Source organism: Pituophis catenifer, unplaced genomic scaffold (assembly GCF_029215685.1).
Source record: "Pituophis catenifer annectens isolate HBS135680 unplaced genomic scaffold, rPitCat1.0.hap2 SCAF_2, whole genome shotgun sequence".
Lineage (NCBI taxonomy): Eukaryota > Metazoa > Chordata > Lepidosauria > Squamata > Colubridae > Pituophis > Pituophis catenifer.
Genome location: NW_027256882.1, coordinates 263857100 through 263874553, shown reverse-complemented (window position 1 = coordinate 263874553; position 17454 = coordinate 263857100). Strand labels below are relative to the sequence as shown.

The 17454-nt window shown below is 39.9% G+C and overlaps 1 protein-coding gene across 3 annotated transcripts in view; it reads right to left on the bottom strand.

Annotated features, from left to right (window-relative positions):
- CMYA5 (cardiomyopathy associated 5) overlaps positions 1–17454 on the bottom strand; it is a 73054-nt gene that overhangs the window by 7269 nt on the left and 48331 nt on the right. For all 3 annotated transcript variants that reach the window (XM_070938835.1, XM_070938837.1, XM_070938836.1), the window contains 5 exons: positions 17122–17271; positions 13846–13992; positions 10312–10459; positions 3866–3999; positions 856–955 (listed from right to left, as the gene is read on the bottom strand). In XM_070938835.1, the coding sequence (XP_070794936.1) occupies positions 856–955; positions 3866–3999; positions 10312–10459; positions 13846–13992; positions 17122–17271 (679 nt within the window). The remainder of the gene's footprint in view (positions 1–855; positions 956–3865; positions 4000–10311; positions 10460–13845; positions 13993–17121; positions 17272–17454) is intronic.

Sequence of the window (17454 nt, the reverse complement as noted above, 5' to 3'; positions counted from 1 at the left end):
AATCCTCCAGTGCTTCCAATGAGACATACACATACATGAATGCGTCATTGGGAAACAGCAAAAAATGCACACGCAGATGTAACGTGTTATTTCATCACAAAGACAAAATAGAAACATCCTCTGCTTGGTAAAAGAATTGGAAAGAATCCCAGAAGACATGCCCTGCATTCTTCCTCTATCTTGTTTACTAGTTGGGATATGTGGAGAAAGGGTTACAGAGTTCTACAGCATGTAATAAACATGATCTTGATCAAGACCACAAGCAACCTGCTATTTAAAGGACAAAAATAACCTGTGTAAAATTGAAATTCCAGGGGCCAGTTGGTGCTGCAGACTGGCTGGAGAGGGACCCAGAGTAACACACCAAAGCAGCAAAAGAAAAGAAAAATCCAGAAATCATTCGGATATTTTGATGGATTTACATGCATCCAAATGGATGGTTTTCTATTCCTTGAATCCAAACCATTTGGCAAAGAAAACTACCCAACAAAGACTTTTTAAAGATGACAACATATGCTGCTATTTAACTAACCTGAAGTGGAAAAAAGAAAAAAGAGGAAAGGAAAGGAAAGGAAAGGAAAGGAAAGGAAAGGAAAGGAAAGGAAAGGGAAAGGAAAGGAAAGGAAAGGAAAGGAAAGGAAAGGAAAGGAAAGGAAAGGAAAGGAAAGGAAAGGAAAGGAAAGGAAAGGGGGAGGCAGGGAGGGAGGGAGGGATGGAGGAAGGGAGGTTGGAAGGAAGGAATTTTCCTTCTATGCAAGAAGTCTGTTTTCTTTTTTTTTTATGGTCTCTAATCCACATATCCTGTTTAAAATATTATCCAACAGAAAGAAAGAACAGGAGTCAATAAAAACTTACCCAGGGAGATTAGCATCATCCGGAAGGGATATCATGGTTCCATTGGGTGATACTTGCAGTACAGGGTGAACAAGTTCTCTCATTATATGAAATCTTGTTCCTATTGTAATTCATAGGCAAAAAATAAACACCATTTCATGAATGGGGGAAATGGCTGTTCATGTTGTATTATAAAAACTATAGAAACCACTATTATTGTCTAATATTGTGTGAGATTGGTAGGCCTCCCCATTTCTTTTTCAACTAACATTGAGAAATAAGGGTCTTTAAAGCCAACTCTAATACACAATAGCAATAGCATTTAGACTTACAGCCCATTCTAAAGCGGTTTACAGAGTCAGCATATTGTCCCCAACAATCTGGGTCCTCATTTTTCGGATCTCGGAAGGATGGAAGGCTGAGTCAACCTTGAGCCTGGTGAGATTTGAACTGCCAAATTGCAGGCAGCCGGCAGACAGCAGAAGTAGCCTGCAGTACTGCATTCTAACCACTGCACCACCGCGGCTATTTCTGATTTTTTTTTTTATTCAAATCACTGGAAAAACCATCACATTTTCCCAGACTAAGATTTGATCTAAATTTAGAAACTTGGATTCATTCTGCTAACCACCAAACCATTAGAACATTATGCTCAAAGGCAGAGCTCACCCCTTCAGCACTAAAGAGCAAAGGAAAAGGATCATGATAAATTTGGTCTATTTTCCTATCCTACATGAGAAAGGCAACTAAAAATGATTCATAAGAATCACAAGTGCTTCCTTTTGCATTTGCATTTTAGCCTAATTTGCAGAGCTAATGTGCACAATTTTCCACAGATTTTTTAAAAATGTAAATGTGCACAATGCCATCTCAATGTAATATTATTTTTACAATATATAAGTTTCCCAATCAGACTTTTTACATGTAAATGAACACAAAGTACACTTTTAAAAAATGTAAATATTAAGCCTGGGAAGTTGAAAAAGCATCCCAAAGAAGGGATAATGACAAGGTCCATCTCCAAGTCCATGAAGTTACCAGGAGTTCAGTTCAGCTAAAAGGAGACCTTACCTTTTCCCTCTTATATGCTTCCTTTCAAAACACAAACATCTTCATTATTGATTTGTTTTTTCATATAAATCAGAAATAGTCACTCCCCCTCAAACGCACTTATTCATTACACTTTGACTTGGTCCAGAGAAAAATTGACAACTGGAGTTTCTACTAGGGAAGGAGTTGCATTTTAACTCAGATACCTATTTGGAGAATTTCACAAAACATCTGCCACCGAAATTTATGAGGATTTAATTTGCACACCTATCTCTAAAAGCAAGATCTTTTTTTAAAAAATTTTTTGATTTATATGCCACCCTTCTCCGGAGACACAGGGTGGCTTACAATGCGCTAAGCAATAGCCTTCATTCTTTTGTATATTTATACAAAGTCAGCTTATTGCCCCCATAACTGGGTCCTCAATTTACCTACCTTAGAAAGGATGGAAGGCTGAGTCAACCTTGAGCCTTGGCGAGATTCGAACCTGCAGTAATTGCAGGCAGCTGTTCTTAATAACAGGGTGCTTTAGACCACTGTACTACCAAGGCTCTTTTAAAGGCAAATGGCTTGCGTATAAAGAATCCTATTGCAGAAATAATTAGAGGAAAATCAGATGGGGCCATAGTTGTGGGTAACAAAGGTAGGAAAACCAAGATTGATTTAGGAATGTTAGGTATAAACTGATGAAATATATCTATCAATTTTTTTTCCTCATTTCACTATGAAAGATTCTTACAATCTCTGAAAGCATAGCCAATTGAATCAGTGACCATTAACCTATTTACCTCTGAAACAAAGTACTTGGAAAGCAACCAATATAGTATTCACTACCAACTCATATAGAATATGTGTTTGATTTTCTTTTGATAAATGTCCGGAATAACAGCATCCAGGAAGGCAATTAATCCAATCTTTTGCAGAGTCACAACCTTCAAATACTATTTATGCTCCCAATACAATGAACTGACCCATCATAAACTTCCTTCTGCTCATATAGCTATTGTGCACAATACAATTAAGCCAAACAGTCAAGGTTAAACATTAAAAGTATACAAGCCTGCCTTGTATACTCTAGCCTTCAATTGTTCTCCAGAGATATTTTTTTTGCCATAATTCTTTTTTGTATTCTAAATATAGGGGGGATAGTATACTTTTATACATTTTATCAATTTGCTATCAAATGTAACATATGGAGCAGCCTTTTATCACTTCTTTGTATTTCTACACATCTTTACTAAATGCAAACTTCCTATCAGTCTTTACATCAAATATTCCATCAAGTGGAAGATAGCACTTAGACTTATATACTGCTTCATAGTGCTTTTACAGCCCTCTCTAAGTGGTTTACAGAGTCAGTGTATTGCCACCAACAATCTGAGTCCTCATTTTACTGACCTCGGAAGGATGGAAGGCTGAGTCAACTTTGAGCCGCTCAGCATCAAATTCCTGGTTGTGGGCAGAGTTAGCCTGCAATACTGCATTCTAACCAGGGGTGGGTTCTACTTACCTTTACTACCGGTTTGCAATGGTATGCACAGATTGCTGATGACAACATCCGGGGCAGTGGGTGGGGCCTCCCGCCAGTTTTACTACCGGTTCTTGCAAACCGTTCCGAACCGGGGACAACCCACCACTGATTCTAACCATTCTAACCTCCAAGGCTCTGGTGAGATACTGGCTGACATACATGTTTGTGTCTCGAGGCGGGGGGAGAATAGACAGTTTTGGCATGATAATTCCAAAGTTCAGCAGGTCTGATTTTAAGCAAATGGTTTCATCAATCCATCAAATGTCTTCCCAAAAATACCTGAACTACACTTTAACTACACTTTAATATGTTTCAAGCATGTGGCTATTGGTCCCTCATCTGAATAAACAGCTTTTTTTTTAAACCAAAAAAGTATGCTATATGCAAGAAAACATATTAATATTTGTACATTTTCTCTATTTGTTGTGAAGTTTTCCTTAGTTTACCTACCTTTTGTTGAAATCAGAGCAGCTTCACTTTGTTCACTTATTCCAAAGGTATTAACGGCTCTCACATAGAAGAAATAATTTACGTTTGATTGTAGGTGAACCTTTTTTTCAGGCTGTCGAATTCCAGCTAGAGATCTGAAAAAGCAGAAATATGTATGGTTGACATATTAAAAAGTCTTATTTTTTCCCCTTCAAAATTCTGCCTGATCTTCAAAACAGAGCAACAAATGACAGAAGCTGGATCCTTTTTCCTATGGAAAAGATAAGGAAGGAGATAGAAATGTGTTTTTGTATAGCAATAGCACTTAAACTTATATACCGCTTCACACTGCTTTTACAGCCCTCTCTAAGCAGTTTACAGAGTCAACCTGTAAACCTGCCCCCAACAATCTGGGTCCTCATTTTATCCACCTCGGAAGGATGGAAGACTGAGTCAACCTTGAGCCTGGTGAGATTCGAACTGCCAAATTGCAGGCAGCTGGCAGTCAGCAGAAGGAGTCTGCAGTACTGCATTCTAACCACTGCGCTACCGTGGCTCATAATGTTAATATTACAATATTAGTTGAACATGCCAAAAACTTAGAGAAGTGAATTGGTGAGTATTTTCATTATGGCAAATAGGAAGAACAAAATTGAGACCAAATACTTGTCCTCAAAATGATTCCCAATAGATGATTTCCAATTATTAAATCATTCCATAGCATCTCCGTCTGTCTGTCTGTCTGTCTGTCTGTCTGTCTGTCTGTCTGTCTCTCTCTCTCTCTCTCTCTCTCACACACACACACACACACACACACACACAGCATTTTCCCCAATCATTTCTGAAATAAAGAGATTCTGTAATAATTGAGATTGAAGTTGTATATGGAATGACTACAAAGTTTATATTAGATGGAATTTGTGGAACTCCATAATGCAATATGCAAAGCAATTTCTATCATGCAAGATCATTATTGTAATATTTCACTAGTGTCTAATGATGCTGATCAGCTGGATAGCAGGAACAGGAATTAGTGGGATTTGGCAAGATCCGAAGGCTACACCTTTAAAGCAAAAGCTCAATTGCAATTAGCCTTATACTTTTACCAACGTAAGATAAAGGAGCTCATGTTATCATAAGAAAGCAGCACAAGCATGACATTCATTAGTTACAACAGAAATAACTTTGAAATCTCATTTTAGATTACATAATCTTCAAAATAGAATCTTTAATGTTTCTTTTTCATGCCACAGGATTCTGATACTAATAGAATATAAAATAACCTCGCCTACTATACTGTATATATATGTATATTGTATATTCTTGCATACAGTTTATATTCTGTATATTCTCTGTATATTCTCTTAGGCTATATCTGAAGTGTATGGAATTTATCAAGATCAGAGCTTGATTGTGTGCATGGAGTAGTCAAAGCAACTATTTTGCAGCATTACAGTGATAAAAACTTCATTGGTTTGTAGCATAGGGCTGTGGATACGATATTCACCAATAGTTCTTTATCAATAAAGAGACAAAGAAGAAACTTCTCATGCAAGTTAGTCCATATTCCTTTCCCCCCACATGTATTTTACAAGAAATCTATTTTTAGGTTTTTTAAAACAACAGGTAGACCACATCTTGTGTTGGAGGTACTACTTTTCAGTTTATAACAATGTTTTAGTAATATCAGGCAAGTCCTGAAACTGATACTTGCTCTTTTTTACTTTTGTTCTCAAACTTAATAATTAAAAAAAAAAAACACGGCACGGATTGTTTTCCAAAGCACGCATAGACATTTACTTTAGATTAACAGATTTTATAAATTTCTGTATTGTTGCCTCCTATTGGATGAACCAGCAGTGAGAGAAATAAATGAGAGTTCACAACATGGCTAATGCGATCCTCCTCTCACCCCTTTAACAATGTTAAAAACCACTGTCTGACCCCCATTTTGAAAGTTCTAGCTTTTTTTCTTGCCAGGATTTCACCAAAAGCAGTAAAAACTGAAAAATCCAGAGGAATTCATCTATTATTTCTTCCATAGCTTTTGTTTTTCAGCAGTACACATTGTTTTGTAAGTTGTCCAAAAATCCCCTTACTTCCACATGCCTTATGAAGGATTGGTCGCTATGCAACTAGAATACATTTTCTCTAATTGTTCATTATCTCCTCCCTCTTTTTTTTTTTAAAAATGTTGAATTATACACTAACTTCAAAAAGAATGATTTTTAGCCAGGGTGAATTTCAAAGACTACCAGATTCTTTTTAGGATTTAATCTGAGCTAAAGCTCTTTATAATTGGCTTGACCACTCTTCCCACAAAATCAATGCTGTAAAGTAAATACGTGATTTTTTTAAACTTGGCTTGGTGGAATAGAAGGAACGTTCAGGAAGGAGAACATAACCACCTGGGGGAGCTATCCGTCTATTTGCAACACCCCTGGATCTGTAGACCTTCAACTTTTAAGAAAAATGGCTGAAATCTTGCAACATCATCTCTTGGGAAGTCTGATATTCTGAATTAGGGATGAGTGTTAAGAATTTAGTGAGATTTTAGTCTTTTTTATGTTGAAAGAGCCGTACCAGCATCGTTTACCAGGTGAATGAACAGAAGATACAGAATATAATGTTGGGTAAGAAGAATTATCACAGTAGAGGTGCTGTATCTGTACAGTACTCTAAATCAGGGGTCCTCAAACTTGGCAGCTTTAAGACTTGTGGACTTCCTAAAGCTGCCAAGTTTGAAGACCTCTGCTCTAAACCTTCGTAGAAGTCTATCCAAACCTTACATTACTCTCTGCCAACTTGGTACTTTCCAGGAGTTAAAACTGCATTCTCTTCTGCCTAGATTTTTATCAAAGGCAAAGGAAATTTTTAGAGTTCATTGGTAGATATTTTTAAAAATCAAAGGTCCAATTTCTGGATTCTCTTCTGAGCGAAATCACTTGAACCACAGCCTTAGTTAAGATTAGAGCAGTAACATTGCACAGGGCTTGGCACTTTGGTATCAGTAGCCTCCTACACACCATTCCACATCCACAATATTTTCACACAACAAATCTGCTCTTCCAGATCGCTGAGGAAGTGCCAACATATGGAGCCAGCACAGAAAACAAACCTAGGCTTCCGGTGAATGGAAGCAAGCAATTTCATGTAGCTCTCTCTCCCGCATAGGGATGACAGAATGGCACATTTCATTATAGCAAACACCACTTCACAGACTATTAATGTGGATTCTAATATGGATTCAAGGATCAAAATGATTTGAAGGAGCACATTACTGAGGTACACACTCTGTGGGGGTTAAGTAACGTCACACCCATTCTTCACAGAAGCACATAAGAGGTGGTGCTTGTTTGACATTGTTTTAAAAGACACACATACACCCCTTCACAGAAGCAGGAAGGGGTGGAGCCAGGGGTGAAATCCAGCAGGTTCTAACAGATTCTGGAGAACCGGTAGCGGAAATTTTGAGTAGTTTGGAGAACCAGCAAATACCACCTCTGGCTGGCCCCAGAGTGGGGTGGGAATGGAGATTTTGCAATATCCTTCCCCTGCCACGCCCACCAAGCCACTCCCACAGAACCGGTAGGGAAAAATCTTGAATTTCAACCCTGGGTGGAGCCTGGATAACATGACACCATGTTATCTATCTTTATGTATACCAGGGGTCTCCAACCTTGGCAACTTTAAGACTTCTGGACTTCAACTCCCAGAATTCCTCAGCCAGCAAAGCTTTGCTGGCTGATGAATTCTGGGAGTCGAACTCCACAAATCTTAAAGTTGCCAAGGTTGGAGACCCCTGATGTATAGTACCTCTGAATCTAGCAGGTAAAGAATCAAAAAAGTGTTCCATTTAAAATCCAAGGTGCAAATAGGATGGGGGAGGGGGCAAAGATGGCACCGGCACACATATAGCACCCATGAGGAAAGAGACAGCAGGTCACTGAATGGAAGATAAAACAAAAGTCAAGGTGATTTTCAAAGGCATGCTTTGAAGGCATTTGAACATACAAAGAGTGGGACTTTATTTAAATTGATCAGGAGAATTAAAAGATTTTCTGTTGCTGTGTAGGAAGTTAGCACCCACCCCTCTCCTAGGAAAATGAGATATTTTGGGAAATATTAAAAGGGCAGAATATTTCCCCTAAAAGGGAGGCAGAAACTCAGCCCACCCCCCACCTTTATCAATGGGCCATCAAGGCCTGGGCCAGTCTATTCTACATAACAAAGATCTACCTCCTTCAGGCAGAGCCATAATAGGAATCCCAAAGCCCTTTCATTACATCATCACCCAGCAAGAGTCAACCAAGCTTGGGACTCAGGACAGCCTACAGAGTTGCCCCTGCATGGCCCCATGGGAGTCTGACAATCAGTCAGAATACAAACTCAAATTCAAAAGCCCAGAGTGAGTATAAAACTCAGGCACTTTCAGCATCTCTGCTTTTTTTCCCCCAGGACCTCAAACCATGTTGTCCTGTCTACCATTAAAAACCATCTTTCCAAGCAATCTCCATGTTTCCAGTGTCTTTCTTCCCCACTTGGAACTGAACCCAGAAGGATATTTCTTCCAACAGCTGATAGGAAATGAAAAGACCATTTTTTTACAGCAACCAACAGCATCTTATTGTTGGGGCACAGGAGAAGGACAGCAAAGGAAGTTCATCTTCAGATAATTAGTGTGAAATTGTGTGGGGCTTAAATGATTAAATCCAGCACTGAATTTGACTCAAAAATCAGATTGCTAGCCACAGCCAATGGCAAGATACAGCATGATATGATTCTATTGGCCAAGGAAAGTCATCTAATCTAAAATTATGCACAAGGAGATGGACTTAATTTTTAATCGTTGATATAACCAGAAGCAGCAGAGAGCAGGTTACGTTTTCAACCCAATTCCACTCTTAAAACAGGGTTGATCAGTCCAGCAGATAGCATAAAGCCACTGCATTAGGCAGCAGATTCTGGAGTTTAATAAGAAAGTAATAAATTGCTAGTTGTTTATTCTAATTCAGGACAGGTTCTGAATATAAATAGATCAACTCTTACATTCTGGAGTAGACATTATACTTGGTAGGAAGGAGAGCAAAATTGGGTACAGATTGGTCAGTGGTCAGGAATGATGAGAATTGTGTTCCAAAATCTGCAGGATCACAGGCTAAGAACCTTATAATAACTGTGAGATCAAATCAACTTTCCTTGACTATATTGACTGACCAATCTGTGAGCTATTTTCCAACCCGTTGTAGAGACACCAAGCTGAGGAAGGCTAGATTAAATAATATAACATAAGAAATTGCTTCTGGCAAAAAGAATAAATGGTTCACTTAGTTCTTCTGATCGCAAGAATTTAATGTATTTTAATGTATCACAAACGGTTAAATCCTGATATTTCTATCCTGGAGGAGAAATGAGAAAATCAATCTTTAAAAACATTTGAAGTGTTACAGATTATCTGCGTAGAAAATTCTATAAAATAGAGCTACACACTTTCAGTGCTGCTGGCAGAGAATTGCTCCATTGTACTATCAAAGCGTGACAAATTCTGGCAGTTTTTCAGGATGCTTCCTTGAGCTTTTAGGAAGTGATTGTCTACAATAATTTTTGAAAGACTGCAGCAAGCACCAGAAGGAAAAAGACAGAAAGAATATAACTCTGTGGGTTTTTTGGCACCTACAAATAATCCCCCTCTTCTTCCCTATTTTCTACATACATATCCCCAATCACAACCAGAATCTTTCTGAAGTAGAGTTTAAGAAAAAAATTGTGATAATCTATTTTTGTGGTCATTAACATCCTGAATATCTTTTTTTCCCCTCCAGAATGAATAGTGGTGGTGGTGGTAGTGGTGAAACATAAGAAGATTTATATTTTGCCATTTTAATTAGTTAATTAATAATTTAATTAATAATTTAATTAATGGCATGGCAAATTAATTCCTGGGTGACCAAAACAGAGCTAAGGACTTGCAAAGCTATGAAGTAATTTGAGGAGCTAGGAAAAGCATCAACTCATTATATCTCATATAACAGAAGGACAGTCCTCAGATACCATTGGAAGCTGCCAAGCTTTGAAGGACCTTGGTTTGCAAAAGAAAGACTGGATATTTTTAAATACATGGGGAAAGAACAAAGGAGTCCTAATCCCATCAAATTGGGCCCCTGTCCTTTTCATTCTTCTCCAAATAGCTTGGATGTGATCCAAATAAGGGGGAGGAGTGAAGGTCTTAGTTTCTAACTATTTTTGTTCACTGCTAGCACAAAATACAGGTATTTGTGATTTACGGAGTATAGACCCTAAGATTTAACACCTGGAAGAATGGCCACAACTCTGCAAAAATAGATTTCTTATTTTCTGTAGGAAAATCCAGAAAAGAAAACACTCTTGCTTTGACATAAGCACAACCTGGGAAAAGCTGTCTAGCCCCCACTGCGTTTTATCTATTCTTCAAAGCACAAGAGACTGACCTGAGGCCTTCTCCTTCAGGGGAATACTGTCTGCAGTACTCAAGTGTGAAGGAATTTGTTGCTTTCAGGTTGCTGGTGCTCCATCGAATAGTAGCGGTGTCCCAGCAGATAGTGCAGTCTTCTGATTTTATTTCAGGAGTTGGAGGAGCTATGAATATAGGGGGATATTTGCTGAATCACAAGAAAGGCTACAATCGCTGGTTTGTATACACCGGAAGTCAAAAATTCAGACAATTTTCCCCTAACCTATTAAAACTTTGCCATCAGCACTTGATTGTTTGCTTTTTATTTTCATACAGGTAGTCATCTCTTAATTATCACTTGTTCATTGGCCATTAGAATTTAACATGGTGCTAGGGGTGCTATTCAGCAGGTTCTGACAGGTTCTGGAGAACCGGTAGCAGAAATTTTGAGTAGTTCAGAGAACTGGCAAATATCACCTCTGGCTGGCTCCAGAGTGGGATGGGAATGGAGATTTTGCAATATCCTTCCCCCAGGAGTAGGAAGGGAATGGGGATTTTGCAGTATCCTTCCCCTGGAGTGGAGTGGGAATGGAGATTTTGCAGTATCCTTCCCCTGGAGTGAGGTGGGAATGGAGATTTTGCAGTATCTTTCCCCTGGAGTGGGGTGGGAACGGAGATTTTGCAGTATCCTTCTCCTGCCACACCCACCAAGCCACACCCACAGAACCAGTAGTAAAAAAACCTGAATTCCACCACTGATGGTGCTAATTGAATGGTGCTTAGGACCCATCCTATTGCTTAAAATGGTTGCAGTATCCCACAGTCACTGATTGTCATTTGTGACCTTCACTGCTGGCTTCTGACAAACAAAGTCAATGGCATCCATGTGACAGAATGGCAGAATGTCTTAATGACAGAAATACAGCTGTTGCTTAGTGCTGCAGTCACATGATATCACACTTTACAACGGCATTGCTTAGTGATGGAATTCTGATCCAATTACCATTGTTAAGTGATAACTACCGTATTTTCCGGCGTATAAGACGACTGGGCGTATAAGACGACCCCTGACTTTTCCTGTTAAAATATAGGGTTTGGACTATACTCGCCGTATAAGACTGTCCCTCTTCCAACGCACACCAAATAAAAATTAAAAAACATCAACTGGCTCACCCACAATGTAAAAACAGCTGTGCTAGACCCAAAATGGCCCCTGAAACAAGCAGGAACCTCACACAGCCACAAAAAGCCCCCCAAAAAACTACTTTCACACTTTACACACACACACACAACACAACACAACACAACACAACACAACAGGCTCACCCACAATGTAAAAGCAGCTGTGCTAGACCCAAAATGGCCCCTGCAACAAGCAGGAACCTCACACAGCCACAAAAAGCCCAAAAAAAACAACTTTCACACTTTACACACACACAACACAACAGGCTCACCCACAATGTAAAAGCAGCTGTGCTAGACTCAAAATGGCCCCTGCAACAAGCAGGAACCTCACACAGCCACAAAAAGCCCAAAAAAACCAACTTTCACACTTTACACACACAAAATTCCACATACAGCTTTGTGAGATTTTGTGTGTTTGTGTAGTTAGAGTGAAACACTACAGAAACACACTAAATCTCAGAAAGCTGCACAAATATTACTTTATTTTATTTTATTTTTATATGAAAGCTAAATTTAAAACTTCCTAAACTTTAAATGGCTAGGTCTAAAAAAGAAGAACTAAAAAAACCCCAATTGACTATTTTTTTTAAAGCTCCCAAAGGGGAAAAAAACTTACCCAATAGAACAGGGATCTCCAACCTTGGCAACTTTAAGACTTGTAGACTTCAACTCCCAGAATTCCTCAGCCAGCTTTATTTTGCTGGCTGAGGAATTCTGGGAGTTGAAGTCCACAACTCCTGCCTGCATGATTGCAGGCAGGGAGTGCTTGCTGATGGAATGGATTCAGGCAAGCGAAGCAAGGCAAGCGTTGCGATTAGCAGCTAAGGTAAGCAAGCTGGAGGGGGAAAACTTTTCCTTTTACAGGGCTCTGGGCTCTGGTGATCCCAGCTGAGTTGCCTGATTAGCAGGCAACGCAGCTGGGATCGTCAGAGCTTGGATCGATGGCTCTGGCGATCCCAGCTGCGTTGCCTGATCAGCAGGCAACTCAGCTGGGATCGTCAGAGCTTGCAGAGCCACTTAAAAAGAAAAAAGTTTTTTCCTTTAACATGGCTCTGGCATCCCAGTTGAGTTGCCTGATTAGCAAGCAAAGCTGGGATCGTCAGAGCTTCGATCGCCAGAGCCATTTAAGGCTCGTCAGAGTCTTTTGGTTACAGGAGCCTGGTTACAGGAGAACGACACCCGGCGTATAAGACGACCCCCGACTTTTGAGAAGATTTTCATGTGTTAAAAAGTCGTCTTATACGCCGGAAAATACGGTATCTCTATGATATTTCTCTCCTCTCCTTGCTAAGTTTGCTACGTTAATGACTGTTCTAAGGAAGGATGATCAAATAGTAGTAGGTATATTAAAGTGAAGCTACCAGCTTTCAATCTTTTTCAGCAGCCCAATGCCTCAGATGAAGGTAATTTTATATATTTTTATTCTTTCTGCTTCTCTTTATTTTTATTTGTTGTTCTTAATATAAATATTGCAATAATTTTACACAATAGATAATGACAATAATACCAATTACCAATTAAAATGCATAAACTAACCTGTAACATCTTAACACTTCCTCTAATCCTAATTACCACATTTAAGGCTGGGCATGTTCCCAATTCTATATAAGTTTAATATAAGGAAATAATCAGAGGAGACTTTTATGTTATAAACTCTAACATGAGACAATACCATGTGAGTAAAACCTAAGACTAAGACAGTCTTATCTATATTACACCCATGCAAGTGTAGATACAGAATATATCCTTCCCAAAAATCTCTTATTTTAGCCATTTTATTATATGTCCTCTGTACTTCCTTAGGGCACAGCCAGTGATGAAATGTAAAATTTATTAATACCAGTTCTGTGGGCGTGGCTTGGTGGGGGTGGTGGTAATGTAACTGGGTGGGCGTGGCCAACTTTTTTTTTTTTACTTTTAAAAGCATTTTTTCTACAACCTTAAGAGTTTGCAGGAAAAAATGCTTTTAAAAGCCTCTGACTATCAGGCAACTCAGCTGGAATCATCAGAGGCTTTTTAAAGCATTTTTTCCTACAACCTCTTCGGCTGAAGAAGTTGTAGAAAAAAAATTCTTTTAAAAGCCTCTGACGATCCCAGCTGAGCTGTGCAATCATCAGAGGCTTTTTTTTTTTTACTTTTAAAAGCATTATTTTGGCCGAAGAGGTTATAGAAAAAATGCTTTTAAAAGTAAAAAAAAAAAGCCTCTGATGATCATGCGGCTGAGCTGGGCGGGGGGGGGCAGGGATTTTTGCTACCGGTTCTCCAAACCACCCACCGCCATCGCTACCAGATCGGGCGATCCGATCTGAACCGGGAGCATTTCACCTCTGGGCACAGTTGTAAATATTGAGAGAGAAAAAACTATTTATAAGACCAAGCAGCTTACCTGTTCTAAATATGGATTTGTCACTGGGAAAACTACATCCTGCATAATTTATGGCCATGACCCATACGCTGTAGCAGTGACCAGGTTCCAGATCCTCCAAAATGCAGTTACTCTCTTTCACAATGACACGATATTCTTCAACAAAGCCTACAGCAAATAAAAGTAACATGTACACATGCAAGAAACCATGGAAAATCCCCTTTAGCTTCATACAGCAGCAAGTGAAATATTTGACCAAACAAGAGTAGATTGGCAGAAAAATTCTACATAGCAGTTGGAAAGGGAAGAAATGAACCTGGGTCATATTACAAAGTATCTCTCCATCCACTTGATGTATTTTTTTAATGTTCCTCTTCTATCGGAAACAACACACACACACAAAAGAATTTAAACACACCTATGTTTGGATTGATTTAAATTCTTCACTGGATTGAGATCAATATGAGAACTGAACTCCCCTTTGGGGGGCTTTCCAAGGTCAGGATCCCACCAGCCATAAAAACTACCATGTTTCCCCAAAAATAAGAACCTGCCTTATATTTTTTTGAACCCCGAAATAAGCGCTTGGCCTTATTTTCGGGGGAGGTCTTATTATTTTGGGGCGCTTGGGGCAAGACGGAGCTCCTCTTGCTGTCTTACCTGATTTCCACCTCTGTCTCCCTAACCCTAACCAGAGGAAATGATGGGGACCAGCTGCGCAGGCGCTTAAATATTTTCAGGAATGGCTTATTTTGGGGGAGGGCTTATTTTAGCGCATGCGCTCAAAACCCCAATTGGGCTTATTATCCCGGGGAGATTTTATTTTCGGGGAAACAGGGTAGTAGGGAGGGGAACCAAACAATCCCATGCCTCTGACATGATCTCTTTCTGAACCATCATATATTTGCTAAATGTATTTATTTTTATTGTATTTTCTTTGTAGTCTGTATTCATAATAGCAAGAAAATGCAATTTCTACAAACAAATACAGGTAGTCCTCAATTTATGACCACAATTGAGCCCAAAATTTCTCTTGTCAAGTGAAACATGCATTAAGTGAACTTTGCCCCAATTTATGACCATTCTTGCTATAGTTGTTAAGTGAATCGCTGAAGTTGTTAAGTTAGCAGCATGTCTGTCAAGTTTATCTGACTTGCCCATTAACTTTGCTTGTCAGAAGTTTACAAAAGAGGATCACATGATCCTGGGACACTGCAACCGTCATAAATATGAACCAGTTATCAAGCATCTGAATTTTGATCACGTGGCCATGGGGTTGCAGCAACTGTCATAAGTGTGAAAAATGGTCATAAGGCATTTTTTTCAATGCTGTTGTAACTTCAAATGGTTACCAAATGAACAGTTGTAAATCCAGGACTACCTGTGCTCATTGATAGTAACATAGAATAACTGAACTTATAAACAGCAGACTATGTGGGAAAAAAACCCTCCTTAAATCTAATAGCAGTAAAAATCCTGCTTAACAACAATCTTAATTCTTAATTAAGATTCTTAATCTTAATTCTTCCTAGTGTGAAATTACTAACAAGCTGAGTCCCTGATGCAAAAAAACACAATTCTTCTCACAATCTCTAAGAATATTCAAGGTGGTTTAACTACACTTGATGATATTATTGTTATTTTGCTTCTTGTTCTGTTCCCCAGGCATCTGGCTCCACTGGGAACAGGCAGATAAACTCTAGCAAACAGGTTTTCATGCAGATTATATGTGGGGTGCCACAAGGATCGGTCCTCTCGCCCCTTTTGTTCAACATTTATGTAAAGCCGCTGGGCGAGATCATCCGTGGTTTCAGGGTGGAGTACCACCAGTACACTGACGACACCCAGCTGTACATCTCCACCCCAGACCACCCCAACGATGCCCTTGAAGTGATGTCCCAGTGCCTGGAGGCCGTACAGATCTGGATGGGGAGAAACAGGCTCAGGCTCAACCCATCCAAGACCGAGTGGCTGTGGTTTCCAACATCCCGATATAGTCAGCTGGTGCCATCACTGACTATTGGGGGCAAATCATTGGCCCCCACGGAAAGGGCTCGCAACTTGGGTGTCCTCCTGGATTCACGGCTGTCTTTAGAAGAGCACTTGACGGCCGTGACCGGGAGGATTTTTCATCAGGTTCGCCTGATCCGCCAGTTGCGTCCCTTTCTAGATCGGGACTCCTTATGCACGGTCACTCATGCCCTCATCACCTCCCGTCTGGACTATTGTAACGCTCTCTACATGGGGCTCCCCTTGAGGAGCACTCGGAGGCTCCAACTGGTGCAGAGTGCGGCCGCGCGGATGGTAACGGGAGCGATGTGGTGCTCCCATGTAACACCTCTCCTGCACGAGCTGCACTGGTTCCCAGTGGTCTTCCGAGTGCGCTTCAAGGTTTTGGTTATCACCTTTAGAGCACTCCATGGCTTAGGATCTGGTTATTTACGGGACTGCCTGCTACCACCAGTAGCCTCCCACTGACCAGTATGCTCCCATAGAGAGGGGCTCCTCCGGGTGCCGTCGGCCAAACAATGTCGACTGGCGGCCCCCAGGGAGAGAGCCTTTTCTGTGGGGGCACCTACTATCTGGAACGAGCTCCCCCTGGAGATACGGAGGATCCCGGATCTGCGTACCTTCCGTTGCGCGCTCAAGACTTTCTTGTTTCATCAGGCTGGCCTGACCTAAGTCTTTCTCCTTTTTAAATGAAAATTTTAAATTTGGTTTTAAATTATTGGGGTTTTAAATTTGTTCAGCCAAATGATTTAATTCATTTTATTCTATTTTAAATTTTGTATTTATATGTTTTATTCTATGGCTGTTCACCGCCCTGAGTCCTTCGGGAGTAGGGCGATATACAAATTCAATAAAATAAATAAATAAAATAAATTATATTTATTTCGGATATCCTCAAACACACAGACTTACAATCAAGGTGAGTCAAGGTGAGGTTCATCCAAGTATTTCATAATCTATCCCATTTCCTAGTGTAAAATGATGGTAGTTCTATCCCCCTGTTCAGAAAGCATGCTTCTCTCTTCTGTGGTAGTTCAAAATGGCCGGGTCTTTGTTCTGCACCCAGGCAGGGAGCCTCAGTGGCCAATCAGGCACACAGATGGTCACATGTCATGGACTACATTTCCCATAATGCAATCTCTCTCTACATCTCCCACAATGCAATCTCTTAAGGAGACAGCTCTTAATTCTTCAGATAACTAATTCACTATAACTCACTATCTGAAACAGCACACTTCTGTAAATTCTCCTTCCCTCCCCCATCCCCATTTAGAAACACTCACACACCACTTTGCTCTTTGCTTCCCAGGGATTCTTCCATACAATAAACCTGAAAGAAATCAGCGAGATCGTCTTCATTCACAGTCCAATAGACAGCAATCGATGTGCTGGTAGCCGAGTTTGGATCCTGAGGCTGTAATTTTGGAGTATGTGGGACTAGGGGAGAAAAATGTAATCAGTTATAAGGATGTATGGTTCGGTCAAGTATAATTTTATTCTGTTTTTATAATCTTACATTTATTCTGACCTATTTTCAAGTTTTTGGTTTTTTTTAAATCTGCATGACATTTCATATACATTTGGTACATTCTTAGCTCTGTAATCAAGGAAGACTTGAAT